This window comes from Artibeus jamaicensis, unplaced genomic scaffold (assembly GCF_021234435.1).
Source record: "Artibeus jamaicensis isolate MK-2021 breed Jamaican fruit bat unplaced genomic scaffold, CSHL_Jam_final contig_793, whole genome shotgun sequence".
Classification (NCBI taxonomy): Eukaryota; Metazoa; Chordata; class Mammalia; order Chiroptera; family Phyllostomidae; genus Artibeus; species Artibeus jamaicensis.
Window position 1 is genome coordinate 981854 of NW_026521975.1, and position 27867 is coordinate 1009720.

At 40.8% G+C, this 27867-nt stretch overlaps 1 protein-coding gene and 1 long non-coding RNA gene across 11 annotated transcripts in view; one reads left to right on the forward strand and one right to left on the reverse strand.

Annotated features, from left to right (window-relative positions):
• Positions 1 to 27867, reverse strand: part of FRY (FRY microtubule binding protein) — a 540321-nt gene that overhangs the window by 315318 nt on the left and 197136 nt on the right. The window contains exon 2 of one of the 10 annotated variants that reach the window (XM_053672877.1): positions 1784 to 2016. The exons of 8 other annotated variants lie outside the window; for them this stretch is intronic. In XM_053672877.1, the coding sequence (XP_053528852.1) occupies positions 1784 to 1853 (70 nt within the window). In that variant the 5' untranslated portion in view covers positions 1854 to 2016. Of the gene's footprint in view, positions 1 to 1783; positions 2017 to 27867 lie in introns of those variants that run through there. One more of the 10 variants, XM_053672879.1, reaches the window with a different exon arrangement.
• Positions 2134 to 27281, forward strand: LOC128628511 (uncharacterized). Its single transcript, XR_008392916.1, has 3 exons — positions 2134 to 2207; positions 17230 to 17272; positions 27152 to 27281. It is a non-coding gene; the product is annotated as an uncharacterized LOC128628511 (long non-coding RNA).

A 27867-nucleotide genomic window follows, 5' to 3' on the forward strand; every position in this document is an offset into this window, starting at 1 on the left:
TGAAGACATTAAGATGGAGGGCAGGGCCTTTCTCATTCACCTTTGTCAGCCCACAGCCTGGCACACAGTAGGTGCTGAATAAATATTTGCTGGATGAACTGAAACAATTCAAAATTGTGTGCCAGATACTCTCCAAATAGAACTGAACAGTCATTTTGAACCATTTTCTGATGTGAGTGTGGGAGGAGTGGGGAGAGCTCAGGAAGAGTGGAGGGAATATACATACACTTTGTGTAGAGTAATTTAAAAATACTCAAAGGGAAAAAAATTCAAAAGTGATCCCACTGGCCTCAGTTTCATCAGAGCACATTTTTTTTTAACCTAATGAAGCAATGACAAAAATTGATGGAAGACAAAACCTCTGGCCTGGGATTAACCTGGAATGATGACTAAAACCACTGGCTGGTGTCAGAAGCACAGGTGGCCTTTCCAGTGATTGGAAAACTGCTCGGTAAAGAGCCTGCCCATCAGATTCTTCCCTTAATCAAAGGGTGGAGAAACAAAGAGAGATTCACCCAGGAGGAGGAAGGGCTACACACGCAATAAGTGAGTTATGGCTGTGACAGAGACAGGAACGCTGTTTGGGTGACAGCATTGCTCCTAAATGGCTTCCCACTTGTAGAAAGCAGCTTCCGACAAGCCCCACCGTGTATACAGTGATGCAAAAATGGCCATGTCTTGAGATGCACATCCATGCCCACCTTAAGGCTGCAGAGACGGGCTGTTTTCTCAGAGCAATTATGGCTCAGTTTCTTTTGCCCAGGTTTTATTTACAGGAGAACAATCTTGGCCACAGGTCATTCGTGTAGGAGATCATTAATCGCCGGCTCTTTGCACACAGGTAGGTTAATTAGTATGCGCCTAATATAACATCAAGATTTTTCTTGGAAAATGTTTAAAAATTCCAAACAATTAAGGGCCTATTATACCTGATGGTCTTTTACCCAGAGCAAGTACAAAGGCTGTTGGTGAAACAGGGAAGACTTTGTTTTAAACTGTTCCGAAAACACAAGGCATCACAGATCCCCTGAAGGCCTCATTTTCATTTTATTCCAGATCTGCAAAGCCATAGAGGTTGTCTTTTTGAAATACCTTATTGCTAAAATCTTTAAGTAGGTCAGAGATGGAACTTCAGAAGCCAGAATATTCTGATATCCTAATAAATGATTATGGTCAGAACCTTGCTTGTTTACATTTCAGAAAAGCACATCATTTGGACTACAGCAAACATCAGGATTGTTAAAAATTCAAATATTAAATAACATCCTGAATATCAGCCACGCAGATAAGGGACAGATCAAATACATGTACAAATGCCTCTGTGTACAAAAAAGATGAGTCTTAAGTTTTAGACTATTAAGTACTTTTTGTCTGCAGACAATTCCCTAATAAAATAATTAGGAAGTAGTCTGAAACCCTGCTACGCCCCTGGTTAAACCACAGTTCACAGAGTATTGAGATAAAGGCTGAACAAATGAAATCAATACCAAACACCGAACAAGGCAGGAAATGCAGCCCGAATGCCCTGCCCTGTGCTCTGCCAGGCTCAGAAGGGCCATCTCACTTGAAAATGTAACCAAACAGAACCTGCTATAATTCCACTGCAGCCTCTGCAGCTAAGGAGAGCTGATTCAGTCACTGACATTTTTATTTTCATAGCAGATGGAAGAAAAAAAACTTCCTTGGTTCACAAGCATATGCATCCAGTTGAGATTTTATTTCTCCAACCTTATGCAACAACTAGCCAACAAACAACAAACAAAGGTTATTTTCTGTTACTCACTATTACTCCAGGATTTCAGTAAATATTTGATGCTGATCTCAAAGAAGCCGGAGTCCTGCTGGCTGGCCATGTCCGCGGCATACAAAGAGGCAGGGAGGCTAGGGCTGGGCTGGGAGCTGCAGGAGGAGCAGGTACCGCTGGCGACCTGTCTGTCACAGGTTGGTGATGTCACCAGGGGGTCAGGGCGAAGAGGCAGGATCTGAAGATTTACCTCCCGGAGGTTAGGGAGTCCTCTGTAAAGGACAGAGGAGCAGGAGAGAGATGCTCAGCACTCCTCCTTCTGCGGGTCCAGGACTTGCTTATTTGTCTCACTGGCTGGGCGCCGCTCTCCCTGCAGTCCTCAGAGGCGGCTGCTGCTTTCATTTCTGAGCTGCCATAACCAGAAGCTCCTGCTGCTGGCTGCCCACGCGCTTCACTACAGCAGGTACGGTCCAAGGAAGTCCCCACCACACCCGACGATCCTTTTCCCCAGGGAGGGAGGGTCCTAGGCACCGAAGGGGGTGGGATGGGCTGAGAGCACCGCCCCTGCCCCTGTCTACAGCCTCAACCTGAGCCCCAACTCGCTGGGCCCTGACTCAGCTGCAGGAACGATTTCCCAGCAGATCCTCAGTTCAAAAATGCTCCAGTGAGCAGCCCCATTTGCCCGCGGGCTGCGGCTTCTCCTGTCTTTGCCTGACACGCGCAGCTGCACTGTGCTGCAGTGAGCAGTCTGCACCCCTGATCTGGTTGCTGTGACGTTTCTTAAAAGCCCTGTATTTCAGCCTCCTTGCAGTAGGAAAGCTCAACGACAACAAGACATTTGCCTGGGTTTTTCTGCCCCTTCTTTCACAGGCACAGTGGAATTTGCACTTTGTGCATCTCCCTCCCAGAAAGGCTGTCAATTTCTGGGGCACACCAGCTCCAATGGGCAACTACTCGGTGGGCTTATTTCGTAAATGTCAGGCTCCACAGTGGACCTGTTTCTCAAAGCTTTCATTTCTAAGAAACACAGAGCCCAGTACACTTTAGCTTATTTGTACTAAAAGGATAAGAAGGAAAAGCATTATGTTCCTTGCTGCACAATGGCCTTTTACTGCCTGAAACCTTGATATCTGGTGTCCCGATTTCGGTCAGCTTTGTTTCTCATTATCACTTAGCTGGACCAGAGCACTAAATAAGAGAATTCTAATTATGACAGGCTACATCTGAGTAGGTAGGATTTGGTCAATCATCTCATAAACCATAAAATTCTTAATAAGCCATACTAATAATTGTTTAACATAAAAATTGTTGTGTACCCCACCCAAATAATTATACAAATAGGACATCCTAGACTAACAGTTCATCTGAAAAATGGAAGGGAAAGAGAAAAGTGTAATTTTTTAAGACAAAAAATTTTAAGAGGACTTTTAAGACTATGTCCTGGGATGGCCTAAGACACTGTCTGTATAATGAGCTTTCCAAACTCCTTACACAAAAGGAAAGAACACAACCCCTAGGATTTCCCACTCTGCTCACAGCACTTTATTTTCATGAACTCTCTCATCAAATGGGTTTTCTTTTCATTTACATGTGTGTAAGAGTTGATGAGCTAATTTTGTTTTATTACCTGTAATTTGAATGTGTGGATCCAGATGAAATTGGGCCCAAAGATTATACCTTGAAATAGTTTTTACATCTGAAAACAACTAATACCCATGCCTACCTCTCTGGCGCCTCCCCCACTGTAGAAGGATCACCAGGGAGCTGCAAGGTGCTTTGGAATGGATAAGCACAAGACTCACAGGACATGTCCCCTGTTCCACCTGGCTAGCGCCAGCTCATACTAGGTAGGGTATGGGACCCAGGGCAAACTATTAACCTCCCTAAACCTTGGTTTCCTCATCTGTAAAGTGGGAATAACAGTGGGACCAACCTTACTTGGTGTAGGAAGATTAAATGACACTATGAATGCAGAGTGGTTAACACAGTGTTTTGCATAAAGTAAATAATGAAATGGTAGCTATGTTGATTTTTATAACAAACTCTTAGGGCCTCAGAATAGAATTTTAAAACTTAGGTTAAATACATGTTTGTACATGTATGTGACTTAGGTATCTGAGTTTTAAACACCAATGGCAACTATTTGGAGACATTTCAAAGCAGCAGTGAACAAACAGGCTGATATTGGCATCCAGAACCTCTCTGACGACATTATAAAAGAGATCTTAACTGGCTTCTCAAAGTTTTTGATCTTATAAATGACAATTTGCTGCAAATATCCCTCTTACATATATATTAAAAGGAAACTATCATGAAAATTTAAATGCTATTTACAAAATGATGTTTTTAGTGGCATCTGGTTTTTCTGTGAAAAGTGAATCAACAGCTAGGCACCCGGTTTCTGCCCATTACACCTGAAATTGTGTCCAGTCTGTGCTTTTCTCCTCATTTTGAGGGCCTTCAAAGAGTCTATATTGTGAAGGAACAGAAAAGGCCTTTGTTTTGTTGAAAGGTCTACAAATCAAATAGAATGACACCGGCTGCCAGCTGGGAGGAAACCTTTATCCTTTGTCTCCTCTCTCTCTCTCTGAGGGGGGAGGGGCTATAAAAATGTGGTGAGATTAGGAACCTGGACAGAGATACTTAAAATACAATAAAATCTGGATTGGTCCCTGGTTTTTGCTGTGACTTCAGTTGTTATTCAACATGATCCAAAATTATTTCAACTTTCATATCTTAAAAATCTGAGGAAAACACGCAATGGATCTTGAGGCAAGGAGTTAGGCAGTGATGTGGAGCCGACAGAAAGGCAGCAGAAATGTAGGAAAAGTGGGAGGCCTGGGAAATGGTACCAGAGTGGAGAAAAGTCAGAAAGTGACCTGAGACAGGTGACAACAATTAATGACACTATCTACATCTCTTGAACCTTACTATTGTGCTGAAAATACATATTTTATCATATTTTTTAATCCTTACCCCAAACCTGTGAAGTACTCTCAATAGCCCCATGTTACAGATAAGAACACTGAGGCTTAAAGAGGCATAAATTAAGGTCAACGTTATAGAGCTGGTAAAATTTAGGTGTAGCAAATTTTAGAACCTGAGTAATTTATTCTATTTTTTTTTAATCACGAGGAAGAAGAAAATCATGGTTACCAACATCCTTAGAGAAAGTTCAGGAAGAAGCTACGAACCCTTCGTATCACTAATAGGCCCCAATGTCTCTCTAGGACTACAGTTGCCCCTTGAAACAACACAAGGTTGGGGTAGATGATTACCCTGTCCCTCCCTCCCCCACACTCGGTAGACAAAAACCCACACGCAACTTTTGACTCCCCCAAAATAAACCACTCATAGCTTTCTGTTGACTGGCAGCCTTACTGATAACATAAAACAGTTGATTAGCTCTGGCCAGTGTGGCTCACTTTGTTGGAGCATCATCTATAAACCAAAAGGTAGTGGGTTCAATTCCTGCAGGGCACATGCTTAGGTATGGGAATCTGTCCCTGGTTGGGTAGCAAATGACAGGCAACAAATCAGTGTTTCTCTCTCATGTCAGTGTTTCTTTCTGTCTCACTCTCCCTCCCTTCCCCTCTCTCTAAAATCAATAAGCATGTCTTCAAATGAGGATTAAAAAAGTTGATTAACTCATATTTTGTATGTAGTATGTGTTACATACTGTATTCTTACAATAAAGTAAGCTAGACAGAAGAAAATATTATTAAAAATCATAAGGTTAATCTGCAAGTGTTTTCAAATTGCTGCAAGTCTCCAAAATCTTTTCCAATATACTTATTTAAAAAATCTGCTTATAAGTGGACCCACACAGTTCCAACCTATGTTGTTGAAGGGTTAGCTACACTCACTGCTTCCTGCCCTGGGGGAGCTCTAGCCTGGGGAGGAATTTTGCTCTGGGGGGCTATACTCTCAACCCAAGGGAAACTAGAGAAGAATGCTCTCTTTTTTCCCCATTAATTTGATTGGTGGCACAGGTTGCTACCTGTATAAGGACACCTGACTTGGAGCAGGGATGGAGTGAGTGAAGGTGGAAATGCAGTCTGAACATTAACTCTTCAAGTTGCAATGGGGTAGTCATGGGCTGTGTCCACCCTGGTGTGGGCTGTATCTGTCCAGTACTCCATCCACAGTAAGGGAGCCCTATGTGTGGTCAGAAAGGCAGTGGGCAACCGGTGGACTCAGGCTCAGCCTGCTCAATGGTAATGAGAAGAGAGTGGTACAGGGTACATGGACCGTAGGTAGTGCTCGGTCTGCCATTTCCCTGCATCCTGCCATGATTCCGATAACAACCTGCTATCAACTTTCCCTCCAGAAGAGCTGCGTCTCCCTCAGCTGTGTCCCCCCCCCACAGCTCCTGGAACACATTAAGTCCTCTTGCAGAAGACTCAGAGAGTCAGTGAGTGAGTCGGCTTATTGTGCATGCCTAGTGCTGCCTGCAAAAAAAGAAAGTGCAACTGAAGTGCAGTTGGTTTGTGTTTTCATTCATATTTAATTTTCCTTTTCCTAACATTTGTGACAGTTTATTTATTTATTTTTGACACTAAAGTGTGTGGTGTTCAAAAAAAAAAAAAGTAAAAACAAAGCTCAGCACATAATCTGGATGCTTGTCAGCACCAAGAACTATCACCTAATGATTTTAAAGCATCTGATCGAGTGGACTAGATTAGGATTAGAACCCACTTCTTTCCTTGGGAATGGCTGCACACGCACACACTTAATTAGGGTCAGAGTGGCATTCACATTCAGGCACACACTGCATTTGACAGAAAAGAAATGTGGTACTAGCAACCTGAATAAACAAAGAAAAATCACTTAATGTAAAAATAATTGCTCTATCAATTTCTGATCAGTAGTTTCAAAGTCCAGAAAAGCATCAAGCATATTATATCCTACTCTTATAGTACACTGTGCTGAGTCAGTGTAAGCATTGCCAGGGCTGAGTTAGGAAGATGGCAGCTGAGACAATGGTGACAATAGGTTTTGTTCTTATTTATGTGGTAGAAAAAGAGGCCTTTCAGAGATAAGCTAAAGAGTCAAGTTTTTAGAAAGTTACAAACTTCCCTTTTGATCTATTTTCAATACTTGTTTTGGGCTATACATGCTGAGAAATATTAGAGAAAAAACAGGAAGTGATTGCATACAACATTCATTTCGTAAACATAAAATGCAATTCCTTTCCCTTAAAAAAAATTGAACCCACGTAGACAAAAAAAAAAATTCTGTGAGTTTTGAAAACGTTTACTCCATAACTACCCAGTACAATAAATTAAAATACAGTCAAACCTTGATTCTCAAACATTTTCCATTTCAAACAACTCAGTTCTCAACCAAGCTGTTCACAGAAAAAAATGTCTCGATTGTTGAACAAAACTTCAGTTCTCAGCCCAAGAATCCTTTCATGCTGATACCTCTATCATCAGTCACATATCTCTCATTCGACAAACAGAGGAGATCCAGTTTTTGAACAAACTGCTTCCCAAACAGGCTTCTGGAACAAATTAAGTTCAATAACTGAGATTCTACTGTACAGTAAATTTTAAAAAATATAACTGAACTTCATTAAAGTACAGCTTGTTGTTGCAAAGATTCAGACAGAAACAAGAAAAACTGTGCTCCTAAAATTGTTTTCAGCCAAAGATGGCAGCAGAACCCACTTTTCTTCCCCACTTACATCCCCTACGAAGGAGTTTTATATGGAATTGCAACCACGATGGAGGAGGAGGATGTTAGTCTAGAGCAGTGATTTTCAACTTTTGTCATCTCGCGCCACAAATAAACTAATTACTAAAACTTCTGTGGTTTACCAAAAAATATAATTTTTTCTGATATGACAAAAATAGGTATAATTTTGATGTATTCATACCTAATGGCTCTTGTTGTATTGGCTGTATTGACTTTTTTAAATTGACCATCTAAGGGAAAAGAGGTCAGTGCCCTGACTAAATAGTAATGTACTGCATGTTTTAAAAATTCTTGTGGCTCACTGGTTGAAAATTGCTGATCTAGAGCAATAGGGATAGGAGGAAACTATAGGTGACACTGAAGAGTGAGGGTACAAGCTGAGGTCCATCTCCTTCACAGTTCGACAGGAAGGACCCCTTCAAAAGCCCACTTTCACCTAAGGCATTTTATAAGTTTCAAGTTAGGTATGAAAATGACCATTTAGAGGACTTCCACCAAGATGGAGCCGTAGGTGGGAACACTTTGCGTCCTTGCACAACCAAATCTAAAAACAATAAAGTTTTAACAACAATAAATGCAATCAAACCACACAGAAAATGGAATACAGAGTCAGAAAATAACTCAGCTAAACCAGTGAAAGGGGCGAAGCCAGCAGCGGAGCTGGTCGAGCAAAAAAGATCCCCCCTACCTGGGCAGTGCACAAGCAGCTGAGGGCGCGGATCCCAGGCATGGGCTAGCTACGGGCGGAACCCAGGGAAGAGGCGAGGCTGGCTGTCTGCAGTTGGTCACATATTTGCACGCAGGTAAACCAGTGAAGAGGCGAGCATTGAGAAAGATAGCGCAGGCTGGCACAGGGTGGCGGCTCACACATTTGCCCTTGGATAAGCAGGCAGGGGCAAGCGGTGAGGCTGACTGGGCGAGCAGAGAGGACCGGACTGCCATTGCTCCTACTCTGACCCCACCCCCACATACAGCTTCACAAACCAGCGACCTGGGTGGCCCTGCCCTGGTGAACACTTAAGGCGGCTCTCCTCATACTTAACAGGCACGAACAGATCAAAACATGGCGAGGACAACTCAGAGCCCCAGAGCCTTCAAGAACAACTCAGAGCCCCAGAGCCGATAAATCTAAGTGAGGAAGAAATAGGCAAACTTTCAGATGCACAGTTCAAAACACTGGTGATCAGGATGCTCACAGAACTGGTTGATTTTAGTCACAAATTAGAGAAACATATGAAGGCTAAACTAATTGAAATGAATGGTAATGCACAGGAAACCAATAGTGATGAAAAGGAAACTGGGACTCAAATCAAGGGAGCAGACCAGAAGGAAGGAAAAAATGACCAAATAGAAAAATATGAAGAAACAAGAATTCAAAAAAATGAGGAGAGGCTTAGGAACCTCCAGGACATCTTTAAACATTCCAACATCTGAACTATAGGGGTACCAGAAGGGGAAGAGGAGAGCCACTAGTGGAAAACTTATTTGAACAAATAATAAAGGAGAATTTCCCCAATCTGGCAAAGGCAATAGACTTCCAAGGAGTCCAGGAAGCTCAGAGAGTCACAAAGAAGTTGGACCCAAGAAGGAACATACCAAGGCACATCATCATTACATTAGTCAAGATTAAAATGAAGGAGAGAATCCTAGAAGCAACAAGAGATAAGGGAACAGTCACCTACAAAGGAGGTCCCATCAGACTGTCAGGTGATTTCTCAAAAGAGAGCTTACAGGCAAGAAGGGGCTGGAAAGAAGTATTCCAAGTCATGAAAGGCAAGGACCTACATCCAAGATTGATCTATCCAGCAAAACTTTCATTTAGAATGGAAGGGCAGATAAAGTGCTTCTCAGATAAGATCAAATTCAAGGAGTTCATCATCACCAAGCCCTTATTATATGAAATGTTAAAGGGACTTACCTAAGAAAAAGAAGATAAAAAAGATAAACAGTGAAAGGACAGCAAACTCAGAGTTATTAAGAACCACACCTAAAACAAAAGCAAACTAAGAGGACAGCTAGATCAGGAGCAGAACCCTAGAAATGAAGATCACATGGAGGGTTAGCAACAGGGGAGTGGGAGAAGGAGGAGGAGGAGGAGGGAGAAGGTACAGAAAATAAGTAGCATAAACAGTAGGTAGAAAATAGATAGGGGGGAGGGTAAGAATAGTATGGGAAATATAGAATCTAAAGAATTCGAGACACGTGTTCATGAACTAAAGGAGGGAAATGGTGGGGGAGGGGTGTGCAGGGTGGAGGGGAACGGAGGGGGGGAATAGAACAAATGTAATGGCATAATCGATAAAATAATAAAATAAAATAAAATAAAATAAAATAAAGTAAAATAAAATAAAATAAAATAAAGAAAATGACCATTTATGAGAACTTGATGTGGAGACACTGTGCTAGACTAGATATCAGAAGACCTGCGAGGACAATGCTGAACAAAGGAATACATTTCTGGGCACTTGTGGGGCACCTCTCTATAAGTGGCACTGGGACATCATTAGGATGGATGAACTGGGCCGAGGGTGTCAGTGAACTCAGGTCTGCACCGAGCATCTTCATAGCTTTTGGGATGAGAATTGAGTCTCTTCCACACTGATCCAGACAACTGAACAGCAACCTCAAGAGCGAATCTTCAAGAGATGTTAATTAGAAGAGGCATGATACAATATATGAGGGTTTGGTATGATATGAAATTCTATGTGGGCCTTTCAATCACTCTGCAGAAGGAGCTGTGGCGTGGGCCAAGTTGTTGAACATCTCGTGGCCTCAGTGTGCCAATCTGTGCAATAGTCTTACCACACAGATGTGTCACTGATTCAGTGAGCTCATCATAGGCATATGGCAATGGTTAAGCAGCAGATCTGCAGCTAGTAATGAGCTCAGAACACCCAGCACCAAATTACCCTTTCATTGATTGCACAGTCAGGTGAGTAAAAGGGGTGAGACGGACCTGCTTGCCGCAATGGGCCCTCACCTCGAGGCACCCCTGCTGGCTACCAGGGGAACACTGAAGTTTTGAACAGGTAAAGAGAACCTAAGCACGTGCACATACAGAAAAGTATTCTGTAATATTTTAGTGCTCCTAACTTTTGGTCCAGTCCCCAGGGCAAAGCTGAGAAAAGATTCTGACTGGCTTCAGATCAAAATTTACCTAATTTACTCTTCTCATTAACCCCTAAGGTGGGGACTGCATACTAATTGGATGTACCGGGAGGTGGTATGGTTCACATATTTTGCACATATAAATATAAAGATTTGACCTCAACTTTTGCAGAGTGAATGCAAGGCCCCCATAGAATTTAATACTGCATGTATTTGTAGACATGTATGTAAAGAGAAAACATGGGAGGGTTTCCTTCACTGACACTTACTGTGAAAGCACATAAGAGGATGAAAACTTTACTCCCCTATTTTCAAAAACCACCGCTAGCTTGAGAAATTATTTGCACTGAGACACCAAGAGGACCGATATAACTAGTTATAATAGTGGCCAATGATCAATGCCTGACTATAAAATATTGAGCCACCTAAAGAAGCGAAAAAAGGCATTTCATTTATACATTATAATTTGCCAAAAATGCACAGAGAGGTAGCACTTAATAGAATAAAAAAGTTTTTTTATATTAATCATCACCCTTCCCCAAACACTGTTTGCCATCAAAGAAGACCTGAAAAACATTGATTCTTCCCCATATGAATGATAATCTAACAAAACAAAAGAGGAACATTCTCATAGTTGCATTAAAATTGTTGGGTCATAGTATTTCCATCATTTAGGGACAAATGTTAACCGCCTCTTAGGACTAGAGTTAATTTTCCAAAATTAACTGTTTGCTGTGAAATTAGTGATGTAATATCAAAGTGCTCTGCTCATCCCAGAGGAAAGCTGATAAAAACTGGACAAGTAAGTCCTGTAAACCAGGATGAACCACAGCTGAAGCCAGATGATCACTGCTGGGATTGAGAAGAGGTGAACTAAGAAATAAAGATACATAGAACAGCTCTTCATCTGGAACTGATGCTTTTAAAAAAAAGTATCTATTTCACTGAGCATCACTGATTAGACCTTCAAAGTCTTCAAAATGACCATGTGTTCACTGTGCTGTGTGCTTCGGCCCCTCTGATTTCCGCCTTTAGAAGTCTGTGGCCTGAGCCCCACGACAGGGAAGCAGAGACACACGTGCATCACGTCCTCCACCCACAGGCCCAGTTTACACACAGTCAAACATGTAACTGTGAAGGGGCAAGTATATTTTGGAGGATAGAGAAAGTCCTGCAAGGCATGTTTTTAGAAAGGGTGGGGAACTCACCACCCTACTTTGACCAGACAGGCAGGGCTTTGTGTAGGAAGGTGGGGCTGTTAGAAGCTGTCTGAATGGTGGCAGGGAGCAGCTTAGCTGGCTGGTGGTCAGAGCAATTCCAAAAGCATAGCTCAGCTTAGGAGCCAGAGTGAGAATAATGATTTCTGCAGACAGCCAGGGTGGGTGAGGTTACTCTGAGAAGCCCAGGGAAATGGAGGTGCAAGGCACACTCTGACCCTGCAGTGTTAGCTGTGGAGAAATGCAAGCTCACAGTCAGCCCCTACTCTACCAGGCACTGGCCAGTGTCCACTTGTGTGTTTGAGCAATTTCCTCCTGATTTATAAGGTGTACATGATACTATGCTCTGCTGTCTACAGAAAGTTGTTTCATCATCTCAAAGGAGAGTCTGTAGATGAAGAGTTCTTATTCCCAGGGTGCTAGAGTTAGGATGCTCAGGGCTCCAACACAGTAAGAAACAGACAAACAAGAAGGGCCGCAGCCCTCATCAGCCCTTTACTCTTAAAGAGACACCCTGCCACCTCCCCACCCACTGTACATAGCCCGCTGGACTTGTAGTTTTTGATTTAGGGACATACAAGGTTGTCCTGCTTTTTCAGTGGCCATTTCCAAACTCCAGGAATGCGCTGGTAGTTGGCCTGGGTTGTATCCAAATGCCACCTCAACTCTCTGAATAAATACAGGATGGGAGGCAACTGCAGCCTGCCCACCGCTCCACCCCACTTCAAGGCCGATTTTCCCTCTTTTTGCTTTCCAAGGGAATTTTCCCTTTTTTATCCTTTAATTTTTAAAATTTCACTCCATCTATGAATTCTTATATCCTTATCTTTGTATATCACTTCACATATAATGAAAATTTGTTGTTCATTAGAAGGGTAACAGAAGAGTAAGGAAAAGAAAGGGATGGAAGGCATTACTGACTGTAAAAACTGTCTTGGGAAGAAGGCTCCCTCTGGATTAAATAGCCACACTCTCTTCTTTGGGCTCCTCTCTACTCCCACATATAAGGAAGTTGAACTTTATAGGGGTCCAACAGCGAGGACATGGTAAAATAGTGACAAGAACAATAATGAGAATAATTGCTTGTTGTGTGAGAGTCACAGTTGGAACTTGGGCCAGTGACACAATAAAAATGTTGTGCGAGACACATAGGCAACTTAAAAATTTTTAGTACTGACATCATAATAATTAAAAATTAACAGGTGAAATGAAACTGAACATATTTTATTTAACCCAATGTACCCCAAGTAGTATCATTTCAACATGTGATAAATATAAAATTATCAATGTGGCATTTAGCATTATTTTTTTTTCACTATTTGAAACCTGGTATGTATTTCACAGCACATCTCAGTGTGGACTGGCCACATTCCATGTGCTCAGGAGTGGTCAATGGCTGGTGACCCTCATAGTGGACAGTGAGGCTCTTGGACATTCTGAACTGTTTTTGTGTCATGAACTCCTCTGGCATCAAAGCCATGGGCTCCTACTCAGAATGTGTTTACACAAAATAAGACAAAATATGTGGGATTTCAAAGAAAACCAGTTATGTTGAAATACAATTATTAAATTATTCTAAAATCTAGCGAAGTGTGGTATTGTACGTATGCATTTCTTTTTTTTCATTTTATTTTACATTTTTAAATATATTTTATTAATTATGCCATTACAGTTGTTCTATTTCCCCCCTTCATTTCCCTCTACCCTGCACACCCCCTCCCCCACCATTCCCCCCCCTTTAGTGCATGAACACATGTCTCAAGTTCTTTAGATTCTATATTTCCCATACTATTCTTGCCCCCCTGTCTATTTTCTACCTATTGTCTATGCTACTTATTTTCTGTACCTTCTCCCCCCTTCTCCTCCTCCCACTCCCCTGTTGCTAACCCTCCTTGTGATCTTCATTTCTATGGTTCTGCTCCTGATCTAGCTGTCCTCTTAGTTTGCTTTTGTTTTAGGTTTGTTTTGTTTTTTGTTTTAGGTTCTTAATAACTGTGAGTTTGCTGTCCTTTCACTGTTCATCTTTTTTATCTTCTTTTTCTTAGGTAAGTCCCTTTAACATTTCATATAATAAGGGCTTGGTGATGATGAACTAATCCAGGACATGCCTAATGTGAATAATAATTTTATTATAATGAACATAAACAATATTTAAATCTACCCAAAGCAACTGTAACATGATGAAAATATCTGTGATTTTAATTGATAGCCAGGTCACAGGCACTACTAATGCTATGCTTGTTGCCTATATTCACAATTGAAGAAACTGCTGAATTTTTGTTGGAGGTTAATAAAAAGTAAAATGTACATTTTTCCCATCTCAGCCTATGTATGCCCTCAATCCTACCCAGGGGCCTGCTTCAGAGTGTGGGCTCTAACCACTCGCCTCCACTGCTCTCAAATGCCACTCCTTCTAGGACAGCTCACTTTCAGGTAATTCTTGACGATGGTCATACTTGCTGCATATTTGAGAAGCTTCTCATGCTTTTCTCTCGGTTGTACTTATTCCTCTCTTCTCTTCTGTCACTGCCACTTGCTCTTTTTGTCATCACCACTCTAGTCTTTACTATCCTGCTGATAAAATACTCATAACACTGAAAGAACAGAGCCATTCAATAAAAGAAAGTAAATGTATCATAGCACTTCTTCTAGAAATGGTAGGTATAACACTCACCAAAAAATACAAAGCACCAGCTAATTATAGCCCTCAGTGTCAAGTACGTGCAATATAACTCACATTTGTATGTGAGCTAAGTTGCCTATGTCTGAGAATATGACAAAAGGAAGTCATCTTCACAGGTTAAATAAGTTCCATCCAAACTTACATGTATTGATAAATTGGTAAATAATATCCTAAATTCTTTGACTATCTAAATGGAAAGAAGATACATTATTATATACATGTAGAATAGTACTGTGATCTTAACAGGTACTTTTCAATTAAAAAAATTTTATTTATTAAAAAATCATATTTTGGAAGAATGATTAATATAAAAATGTTCACTATAATTTTTTTAAAAAGCAGGATATAAGATAGTATAAAGTTCGATCCTAATGTTGAAAATACATTTTTCTTTTTTTGACCTTTTTTATTTTTTCCAAATAAGTTTTTAAGTGTACTTTTTTCATTACCAATGTGGAACTAACTCATTTGGTGGGTTAAAACTAGCAGAATTTTTAAAAGAAAATAGGACAGGAAGAAGCACATCAGAGTTCATTGTATGGTAGTAAGGGTGAGCACAGTTTCATAAAATTTCTGTTTTATACATTTAAATATGCATGATATATATGTTATATGTATACCTATACATGTGAACACTTCCTAGTAATATAAAATATGTACATATTTATTGTGAGTCATGGTCAAAAATGTTTAGAAAAAAAGTTTGAAAATCTTATACTGTGCTATGGGAATGCAAAGTGGGTCAGCTGCTTTGGAAAAGTTTGGTAGATTCTCAAAAAGTTAAACAGAGAATTGCCATATGACCCCATAATTCCACCCTTGGTGTGTACCCCAAAGAAATGAAAACAAGGACTCAAAGAACTACATGTACATCCATGTTCACATCAGCTCTAGTCACAATAGCTGAAGGGTGGAAACATCCCAAATGTCCACCACTCGATGATTAGATGAGCAGACTGTGGTCTATCCATGCAGTGGAATGTTATTCAGCCATAAGAAAAGAATGAAGTACTGACACAAGCTATGTGGTTAGGCCTTGAAAACATGATGCCAAGTAGAAGAAGCCAGATACAAAAAGTCCTATCTTACATGATTCCATTTATAAGCAATAGTCAAACTAGGTAAATCCATAGAGAGAATTCAGATGGGCTCTTGTCAGGGGGTCCAGGATGGGGAATGACGAAAATCTGCTTAATGGTTAAAGGGTTTTAATCTAGAATGATGGATATGTTTTTGGACTAGATAGGGTGGTGAGCGCACAACACTGTGATGTACTAAATGCCACTAAAGAGTCACTTTAAAATGACTAACCTTTTGTGCATTCACTTCAAGAAATTATTTAAAGAAAAATAAGTTTTAACACCTTCCCTCTAGAAGAGTCTTCTCTGGGCTGCCCTGCCAAGTGCACTGTGCCTACTTGCTGTTCTGTCACATCGCCACCTACTGGTGAAGGCACCTCCACTTCCAGCTCAGGAATGACCCTCCAGCCCAGGAGGGTCACCCTCACATCAGAAGTAGTTCAATGCTAAAGTCAAACCCATGCACGCCCTTAACTGGGGTGCTGACTGTATGAGGGTCCTGGTGCTGCACAGTGATAACTTTCAACACCTCTGAGATTTAGGCAGGAAGAAGGATGTTCCAAGTCCTAGCACGGAATTAAATATGTCTCAAGAAGTCACTGAATCTCTGGGATTTATCTGCACCATCACCTCCTACAGTAGGGTTACTGTAAGGGTTAATATAAAATAGCATAAGGAATGCACCAAATATAGGTAGATGGTTCCAAATGTAGTTCCAAGGGCTCCCCTGCTTCAGAATGTCATTGGAAGAAAGAAAAGACTGAGTGGTAGATCTCAGTAAATCTTTGATTTTACATATGGAAGAACTGAAGCATTTAAACAAAAACAGTCAAAGAATGAGCTCTTGTTTTTGCAAACTTTCCTCTAGGACCAATGGAAGTTATGTTGTTGGCACTTCAGAGTGTAGCTATGAGGTGGTTACAGTTTTATTTATTTGTTCTTCCTTTACCTCAGTGGCTGGGTGTCCTTATTGGATGACCAGACACAGCATCACTAACACCACCCTGCTCCTGACATAGGTAACCTCTCAGAGCCAGACTCATGGAAATAATGAGAAGCATAAGAAGCATCTGCTTTGTAAAAAACAAAAAAATTGGGGAAATTTTGCAACATTTCTCAGGAAACAGAGTGCCCACAAACAGGCTATTAGGAGGTCACCCTCACTCCAGGCTTTGCATATTAAATTGTCTGCCACCCAGGGCAGCGCTCCTGAAGTGGTTAAACACAGGTGTGGGGCACCTGTAAGGAATCAGAGTCCTCATTCAAATTTTAGATTATTCTAGCCCTCACCCAACTCCCCTGCTTTACTTGGACAAAGAAAATAACAGTACCTGCAAGGTTGCTTGCTAAGCACTAATTGCAAAATAGACCACAGGAGCTCTTCTAATCAGGAAGATGACTAACTCTCACAACTCTCATGCTGAAGCATAATACATGTATGTCTTAACTGCTCTTCCATCTTAATTAAAAACCTGGATATGCGCACACACACACACACACACACACACACACACACACACACACACGCCCTGAGGTTATCACCTCAGCCAACTAAGAACACAGACTTAGAACAAAAATACTCTTTCCTTGTGGACTTTTAGTTAACAACAAAAAACAACAGCAATAACAAAACAGGGCAGGTCTGCCTTAACTGCCTCTGCCCAAATGTCCCCACATGTTGCTCCTCTCTTTCTTTAGGTCTCGCTCATCAGGAAGATCGGCCCTGACCGTCATATGTAAGGTAAGGTTCATTCCAATGTCACTGTACCCCCTTTCCTTGCTTCATTTTATTGAAGCATACCTTTCTTTCTGAATAGTACATACTTACTCATTTGTAGTCTGCCTTCCACCTCAATGAGAATATAAGATCTGTGGGGGCAGGGATTATTTCTGTTTTATTCTTTGCCATAATTTTATTACCCAAAACAACACAGGCATGAGAGCAGTGTTCAAGGAATACTAAAGGGCTAAATGAAACTGAATTTTGTTGCAATTTAACTTATTCTATGTCTATCATATAATAGTCTATCATGTAATATGATGTGCCAAACTAGCAAGCAAACTAATGTCATAATATGTACATGAACAAATCTGTACAACAAATTTGTACCTGTCTGTTCACAAGCCTTGACAAGCAATGGCCTATGCTAAATTAAAGGTCAGGTATGACTTTCTCCAAAAATTATTTCATTTTCTCTAGTGGTCTCTGTATTCTGCTGTGCATATGAGGGCAACATCACCTTGGGCCCTTAGCCCTCTGATGATCTAATGTGCCTGTAGGATGATTTGCTTAATCCCTAGTTCTCTGAATTTGCTTGAATTCTCCATACCCCAACTAGAAGGAGTGACAGTTCCATGGGCTGGCAGCCAAGAGATCTGGGGTACCTTTTATCCAAATGTTGAGTGCGATGGACAAACACAGGGACTGTTCACGGGGGAGTCCAGGTGGAACCAGGGCAGCAAGTATAGAACTGATTATTAAAGCCAAGGGTGTCCAAGACAAGAGGAGAGAGGGCACTGTAGAGCTGGTCTGGGGAAGCTCTGGCCTTAGACCCATGCTACCCCAAGCTTCAGGTGTGGCCTTCATGGCAGGGCACGTCCAGTTAAAGGGGTGGTGAACTTCACCTTTGAGTCCTAAGACTGTAAAACACAGGCATTCTGATTTGCAAATGGGTTCTTGCTGGTTAGATAGAAAACAACTTTATTTCCTCATGTTAGAGTGAAACACTTTAAATGGACTTGACCTTTTGAGAATCATCAGACAGACAACTTGATAGGCCTTCTGTGATAAATGTGGCACCAGGAGGGGAATATTTCAGACTCAGGCTAGTCATATAGAAAACTGAGCTGTGGGCAGCTTTAAACATTTCAATATTTCTAATTAGAGTCCTCACTTACAGATGATGGCTAGACCTTTGGCTACATGTAGCTTATGGATATTACTGTTAGTTTTATGACAACACTGGTGCTGTTCTGATCTGTTAGATGTTTTGATCAATGCTCTGGATAAAGACAGAGGTTGCCATACTCACCACTTTGGATAATGACGGGAAGGTGGAGGCAGCTGAACAGAAGCCAGACACACCCTCTCTAAGGATGTCATCAAGAAGTTTCTTGCAGAGGGCATAGGATTAGGCTATTTCAGGCTCCTTTTTCAAAACTGGTATTTTGTCTGATTTAATTTGATTCTATTATTGATGAATAAAATACAGGCATTCCTCATGGTAAAGATTCCCATGTAAACATCTGTCTTTACAAATGAACTCTAGTCAAGGTATCAGGACCATACACTTATTATACCTTGCATTTCTTCAAACTGAATTTATTAGCCACCCATTGAATTTCCCCACACAAGAGATAAAAATAAATGTTAACTATAGTTTACTATTCATTGTTTTCTTAAAGCCAGCTCTTTTCAGTTTTTATTTATTTATTTATTATTATTTTTTAAATAATTTTTATTTATCTTTGAGAGAGGAAGGGAAGGAGAGGAGGAGAGAAACATCAATGTGTGGTTGCCTTTCATGCATCCCCTGCTGGGAACTGACCTACAGGGAACCAGCCTGCAACCCAGGCATGTGCCCTGACTGGGAATCGAACCGCAATTGTGTGGTTCAAAGGCCCGTGCTCAATCCACTGAGCTATGCCAGCCAGGGCTTCTTTTCAGTTTTTTTTAAAGACAGACATTCCTATTTCATGTTTGTTTAACCTACAGCACGAACCCCAGCAGCAGAAGACTATGGAGTCTTACTGTGTAATGATGACTAATTAACAATATTAACAGTTATTGTCTTCCTGTGCTCTCAAGCAGTGGCAGGTGGTGACCTCTGGCTGCTCCTAATTCTGGCTGCCCCACAACTGCACATCTCTCAAGAGGCCAGCATCACAAGAACAGAGTGAACGCGACTACATAAATTTTGCTGTTGTCCCGAAGGGGCCTTGGAACAGACTCTGCTATAGCACATGAGCCCATATACTTTCAATCACAGCGATTTAGTTAAAAATATTGTCAGATGTCCTTAGACAGATCTTTTAAAATTTATTTTAATTGTTGTTCAAGTACAGTTTTCTGTCTTTTACTCCCATCCCGGCCCACCCCCACAGTGCTCCCCACCTCCCTCCCATTTCCACCCCCCTTGTCCAAGTGTCCTTTAAACCCTTCCCCCTTCCCCCTGAAATTCCCTCCCCTCTCCCCTCTGTTCTCCATCCCGTCTACTCTTTTGTATTCAAGGACAAGCCTATTTTTAAAAATCTGTCTTTTTGGTTTCGTAATTCACTTTGACCTCTGTTTAACATTTCCTTACACCCATCAACTTTATTTCCAACTTGCTGAAATCCTGCCATGTGCCAGGAGCAAGACTACCTGTGGAGCTGAGATGGTAGATTCTGCAACCCAGTATATGCCCAGGTGTGGCGTGCCTCTACTTTCTTGTTTGTTCATATTCTAGATGCACTTCCAAAATATTTATTTTCATAAGGAAAAGTCATCCTCAGTGGGATCAAATAATTAATACTGATTGGCAATCAGATAAAAACCTTTGTTATGAAATGGCAGCAATAAGTCAAACATGTTAATAATTCCAGGTGATCAATACTGAGAGGTAGACTGTGTTGAATAAGTCTGAAGAGTGAAATTTCCCACCCAAATCCCACAGCCCACTATGCCAGCATGAAGGCATGGGAATGAATGCACTGACAATGAAGAGCAATTGCTAAGATTAGGTTATACCTTTCATCTTTATCTGTCACTAGAAATGCAGGGCTTCAGGTAAGCAGGGTGGGTACTATTCAAAGTGTTGTTACCTGCGGCTCTGGGTGTCAAGAAATGTTTGCTATTCTAGCAGCTGCTCTTTTGAGAAAGAAGAACAAAGTAGGGGGGATCACAATACCTAATATCAAACTGTATTACAAGGCCACTGTAATCAAAACAGCCTGGTACTGGCATAAAAAACAGGCACATAGACCAATGGAACAGAACAGAGAGCCCAGAAATCAACCCAACTCTTTACAGTCAATTAATATTCGACAAAGGGGGCAGTAACATAAAATGGAGTAAAGATAGCCTCTTCAACAAATGGTGTTGGGAGAACTGGACAGCTACGTGCAAAAAAATGAAACTTGAGTACAGACTTACACCATACACCAAAATAAATTAAAGGTGGATAAAAGACTTAAATGTAAGTCATAACACCATTAAAGTCCTAGAGGAGAACATTGGCAAGAAAATCTCAGATATTTCACGCAGCAACTTCTTTACTGATATGTCCCCTAGAGCAAGGACTGTAAAGGAAAGAATAAACAAATGGGATCTCATCAAAATAAAAAGCTTCTGCATGGCTAAAGAAAACAGTATTAAATTAGCAAGACAACCAACTGTATGGGAAAGCATATTTGCCAATGATACCTCAGACAAAGGTTTAATCTCCAAAATATACAAAGAACTTACATGACTCCACTCTAAGAAGACACCCAACCCAATTAAAAAATGGGAAAAGGACTTGAACAAACACTTCTCCAAGGAGGACATACAGAACATTCAGAGACACATGAAGAGATGCTCAATATCGTTAGCTATCAGAGAGATGCAAATTAAAACCACAATGAGATACCACTTTACACTGGTCAGGATGGCTATCATAAACAAAGCAACAAACAACAAATGTTGGAGAGGTTGTGGAGAAAAGGGGACCTTAGTTCACTGTTGGTGGGATTGCAGACTGGTACAACCATTATGGAAAACAGTGTGGAATTTTCTCAGAAAAATAAAAATCGACCTGCCTTTTGACCCAGCAATTCCACTGCTGGGATTATATCCTAAGAATCCTAAAACATCAATATCAAAGAACCTATGCACCCCAATGTTCATAGCAGCACAATTTACAATAGCCAAGAGTTGGAAGCAACCTAGGTGCCCATCAGTAAATGAATGGATCAAAAATTTGTGGTACATATACACAATGGAATTCTATGCTGCAGAGAGAAAGAAGGAGCTACTACCTTTTGCAACAACATGGATGGAACTGGAAAGCATTATGCTGAGTGAAATAGGCCAGGTGCTGAAAGACAAATACCATATGATCTCACCTTTAACAGGAAGCTAAACAACAAAACAAACAAGCAAGCAGAAAAAAAAACAAAGACACTGAACTAGAGAACAAGGGGATAGTGACCAGAGAGGAGAAGGAAGGGAACTTAAGGGGAAAAAGGGGGAGGGATCTGGAGGAACCAATAGGAAGGACACAGGGACGAGAACTAAGGGGGGTGGAAATGGGAGGGAGGTGGGGAGCAAGGGGCGGGGGAGGCTGGGATGGGAAAAATAGACAAAAAACTGTACTTGAAAAATAACTAAATAAAATTAATTATAAAAAAAAGAAATGTTTGCTATTCTGTCCAGTGGTTTCAAACTGTTCTATGAAGAATTTTTTTGAGTGGAGTTTGAAGGAAAGGGTTATCCTGACACTGTTACAAACGCCTGCCTGAGGCAGCACTGCCATAGTGGAAACCATGCCATTTAGAATTAAAAGATATGTGTTCAAGTCCAACCTCACCAACTGGTGACTCTGAGCAAGTTACTTAACTTCTCCATACTTCAGCTCCTGCCCGTAGACAAATGGGAGCATGAATAATACATTCCGCTGGATGTGTTAATTAGCCAGATGGGGGGGGAATGCTTTTGCAATATAAATGTATCAAACCACTACAATGTACACTTTAAATATCTCATAATTGTATCTTTCAGCCTTGTGCTAATAAAGCTGAATAAAAAATAGACAGCACTGAGGACTGTAATAATGACAAAAAGAGGTAGTGGGTGTGCACCGCACTTAGTAGGCATCATCATGACACTAAGAGCATGAGAGAGACTGCGGTGCCCTGCAGTCTCCATGCATCATCCCTCTGAATTCTTACAGTGACTCTAGGAGTTCATACATTATCCCTGCTTTTAGGTGAAAAAGCACAAGCACCAAGAAGCCAAGATCACTCAGAGAATAAACCCTTGTTTGGCTGAGGAGAAGTACTTTTTATGAGATTTAATAGCTATTTGTTGAATGAATAAAGACTCATGAACACCTACCCTATTTTCAAAGGAACTACTATTACTTTAATCGGTAAAACGCTGGTAAGATATTACTATTAAGCTATTAAACATTAGACTGTACACATCTAGAAAATAGACAGGCCTATGCCTAATTGGAGAAGATTATCTTGCTTTGTCTGTTGAGTTTTTTAAACATAACACGTAAGAAGAGATGGTAGTAACATTCATAGACTAAGCACAAATACACCTAACTTTAAAGACATTAAATATCTTAATCTAGTAAGAGACCTAATAATTATTAAGTGTGTTTTATGTACTATTTTACATGCTATTGTAATTAACCCAGAACTGTGTGTGTGCTTATGAATGAGGTATTACTTCATTTAAAATATGGAAAAACTGAGGTTCACCAGGTTAGATTATTACCTAAGGTGTCATAGCTTTTGATTCCAAACCAAAGCATAGTTTCTTTTAACTTTGTGTTCTCATCTGTTCTAACATTAGTTAACTGAATTAAGGCAATTAAACATCAGTTAAACTGAATGAAGGCAATGAAAAATATGTTAATAAAGTAAAATAATAACAAAAGGTAAAAACATTTTTTCTTTTTTAATTCTTGCTTTTGAGTACTGCTCAACATGACTACTAAGAATCTGATTCAAAATCTGACCATAGAGGACTTTGGGCCAAGTTGGAGGCACAAGTAGACACACTGTGCCTCCTCACACAACCAAAAGAAGGACAACAACAATTTAAAGACAAAAAACAACCAGAACTGACAGAAAATTGAACTGTATGGAAGTTGGACAACCAAGGAGTTTAAGAAGACACATTCATCCAGACTGCTGAGAAGAGTGGAGACTGGAAGCCAGTTGGAGAGGACTTGCGGCAAGGTGGTGGCTGGAGGACCCAGGCTAGTAAGGCAGTGGGTGGTCCCACGTTCACATGCAGATAAAACCGGTAGAAACAACTGGGGAGCAGGATGAACTGAGCAACCCAAGGCCCCAGCGTGGGGAAATAAAGCCTAAAACCTCTGATTGAAAATACCTGTGGGGGTTGAGGCGGCAATGGGAGAAACTCCCAGTCTCACAGGAGAGTTCATTGGAGGGACACACAGGGTCCTAGAACATACAAAAGCCAACTCACCTGGGAATCAGCACCAGAAGGGCCACAATTTTCTTGTGGGAAGCAGGGGAAGAGACTGAAATCCGACAAAGAGCAGAGCAAGCGCCATAGTTCCTTCTCAGACCCCTCCCCGACATACAACGTCACTACGCAGCCACGCAGGTTGCTCCGCCCTGGTGAATACTTAAGGCTCAGCCCCTCAATACATAACAGGCGCATCAAAACAAAACAAAACAAAAATGGCCCAAATGAAAGAACAGATCAAAGCCCCAGAAAAAATACAACTAAGCGATAAAGAGATAGCCAACCTATCAGATGCATGGTTCAAAACACTGGCGATCCAGATGCTCACAGAATTGGTTGAATTGGGTCCCAAATTATATGAAAAAATGAAGGCTAGGCTAAGTAAACTAAAAAAAAAATGTACAGGGGACCAATACTGATGGGAAGGCAACTGGGACTCAAATCAAGGGAGTGGACCAGAAGGAAGAAAGAAACAACCAAAGAAAAAAGAATGAAGAAACAAGAATTCAGAAAAATGAGGAGAGGCTTAGGAACCTCCAGGACTTCTTTAAATGTTAACATCCAAATTATAGGGGTACCAGAAAAAGAAGATGAAGAGCAACTAGTGGAAAACTTATTTGAACAAATAATAGAAGAGAACTTCCCCAATTTGGCAAAGGAAATAGACTTCCAGGAAATCCAGGAAGCTCAGAGAGTCCCAAAGAAGTTGGACCCAAGAAGGAACACACCAAGGCACATCATCATTACATTACCCAAGATTAAAATGAAGGAGAGAATCCTAGAAGCAGCGAGAGAAAAGGATAGTTACCTACAAAGGGGTGCCCATAAGACTGTCAGGTGATTTCTCAAAAGAGACCTTGCATACCAGAAGGGGCTGGAAAGAAGTATCTGAAATCATGAAAGGCAAGGACCTACATCCAAGATTGCTCTATCCAGCAAAGCTTTCATTTAGAATGGAAGGGCAGACAAAGTGCCTCCCAGATAACATCAAGTTAAAGGAGTTCATTATCACCAAGCCCTTATTATATGAAATGTTAAAGGGACTTATGTAAGAAAAAGAAGATAAAAATATGAACAGTAAAATGACAGCAAACTCACAGTTATTAACAAGCACACCTAAAACAAAAACAAAATCAAACTAAGCAAACAACCAGAACAGGAACAGAACTATAGAAATGGAGATCATGTGGAGGGTTATCAACAGGGGAGATGGAGGGGGAGAAGGGGGAAAAGGTACAGAGAATAAGTAGCATAAATGAGCATAAGTAGCAGAGAATAAGTACAAAATAGACAGGGGGAGGGTAAGGATAGTATGGAAAATGTAGAAGCCAAATAACTTATATGTATGGCCCATGGACATGAACTAAAGAGAGGGAATGTGGATGGGAGTGTGTGTGCATGGTGGAGGGGAGTGAAGGGGAGAAAATGAAAAAACTGTAATATCATAATCAATAAAATATTTTTGAAAATAAAAACAGAAACAAAGCAACAACAAAAAACCCCACAAAAATATGACCATAGATGTTTTCTTTTCACTGACATAAATAAGTGAAAAAGGAACCAGATCTCTGAGAGCACTTTTGTTTTTATTAAAGTACCATACAGTTAACATCAGGCTTTCCAAAGTATAATTCTGGTCAAAACTATTCAGTCTGGTCCCCACTCTGCCAACCAGCTTTCTTTACATTTGTTCCCATAAAGGCAAACTTTTTTTTACCCCTCACCACCACCACCACCACCATCACCTGGCCATTCCCCTGGTGCCTCCCACCCACACTCATCACGTTTACTGCTGACTTTAAACTTTTGTTACATTCTCCTCTCCTTGCGCAGAATGTGGTCTTCATCACCATTTCAAATTCTATCCATTACTTGATGGAGCCCAAGCCCTCTCCTTCCCTGAAGTGACCACCCATGATCATCAACTCCCCGGCTCTGTCTTTAATGACATCCCTGCTCCATGTGGCACTTGGTTGTTAGCATTACAGGGTCCAGATGTACAGTCCAGCTCTCGGAAAGGATAACAGTGTCCTTGGGGATAGGCTGTCTTTATTGTTTTTCTCTGTCCTATTGTACTCAGAAGGTCTCAATAGTTCTCTAAGAATGGAAGAGTATATTTTTTAAAGGGAGGAACACCAAAATCTGTAAACATTACCAGCATCTCTTTTCTCACATTATGTTTTAAAACTTTGACAGGTGAGGAAAGATAATATTCTCTAATGAGGACAAATCATTGACTATTTTCTAGGTTTGTATAATCAGCATTTAATAGCTTACTAGTAATATCAATGAAGTTTGATATAAGTGGTATATATATTACTAATAAACATGATATTAGTTCCTTTGAAAATGGGGTGGCATTCATGAGTCTTTATTCATTCAACAGACAGCTACTGAGCACCAATTAACTGCTTGATACTGTGTTGGACTCTATGGATACAGTAAGACATGGACTTGACCCTCGATAGGCAACAAGACTAACAATGATCTCTCAGTATGACTATACCTCTGATACAGGCTTGTATAACAGTTACACTCTTTAATAAAATACCATCAGATTTATTACCAGGCATCCACAGTGTTCTTTAGCAGTGTTTCTTTATGGGTGTGATACCACCCTTTAGGGGCTTTATTTAAAACTCATGAAAACACTTTTGATGACACCAGTGATCAAGAGGATGCTACTAACATTTTAGGGGCAGGGGACAGCACTGCCAGATGTCCCATGATGTGTAAGCCTCTCCAGCAGAACAAAGAACTGTCTCATGTTGCACCTGACTTTCAAGTGCTCCCTTTGACATCCTAGGAGATGAAAACTTCATTTATAATGATACAAGTCTGGAATCGAACATTTGGGCATTTAAACAAAGTCTTTTCACACAGGTAAAATAGCTTCTGAATTTTCTAGAAATGCAACTATGATGTGAGTTGAGAGAAGACTGTACTTTGCTGGGTTTGGAGACTTAAAAAGAATTAGTCAGCAGTTTGGAAAATGATAACACAGAAGGCAATGGCACACCTGGCCTGTGCCTGGGTCAGTTTCCCTGCAGGTTCCGGGACAGATGTGCATGCAGGTGACCATTTCAGCATGTCTGTCCTGTAATAGCATCAGAGCACTGAGGGTACTGATATTCAGACTAGTTTAACATGGATGGCTTTTCTTATTGGTCTCTTTTATATTACGCATGTCAGATACCAACACTGGTGTTTAAATATGAATTTTTTCCCAAAAAGTTATTAAGAATAGGCATTAACTTTGAATTTCACTTTTGGATAGTAAGGGGGGTAGGACACAATATTTATCATAAAAGGGCCACTGAATCCACCAAGTTGAAAATCACTAGTTCTAGATTCTTAGAGAAATTTAGAGAAGATTCCTGACGTTCAGAGGACAAATTCCTTTCTAGAGCCATCTCCATTTCATCTTTGCAGGCCAGAAGGGGGCTGTGACAGCCAGCTGTGACTGCATCACAGGCCTTTTTAGAAGATCCCATCTGCTCTCTGAATTCTTCCTTCAGCGAGTGAACTTGGCGTGGATTTGGGAAAAGAGAGGAGAAAGGCAGACACAGATGAAGAGAGAAAATTTGCATCATAAACTGCTACACTGAAGAAGCCATACAGTTAGCCCGTGGCAAACAAAAAATTCAATAAAGAGAGGAGTCAGTACAAGGATATAATAATTTATGCTACCAAAATAAATTTATTACAAAATGGGAACCCACAGAGATGTAAAACAAATCCAAGCCCTCAAGTGCCTACAGCTTAAGTAAATGTGCAAACAGTATGTGCCATTTCTCACAAATGAGGAGTACCTGACACTACATGTACAGAATCTGACAGAGAAGATGTGCAGGTAAGATCTAATTTCTAGGAGTAAGCCTGCCAGTGGACCACCAAGCAGATGGTTCAACGCTGAGAAGAGATGTAGGCTGAAATGTGGAGACAGGAAGAACCAGGCAGTAAGCAGCAGAGGGACTGATGCAATGAGAGGGAAGGCCACATGGGCACATTCCCATGGAGGCTGTATCTGATTGGGCTGACTTTATGTCAATATCAAAGTTCAAGTCAGATATATTCAGTAAATAACTATAATATAGATTCAAATTGTACAGTTCCACAGTTCTAATTTTACAAGAAGTATAAATAAG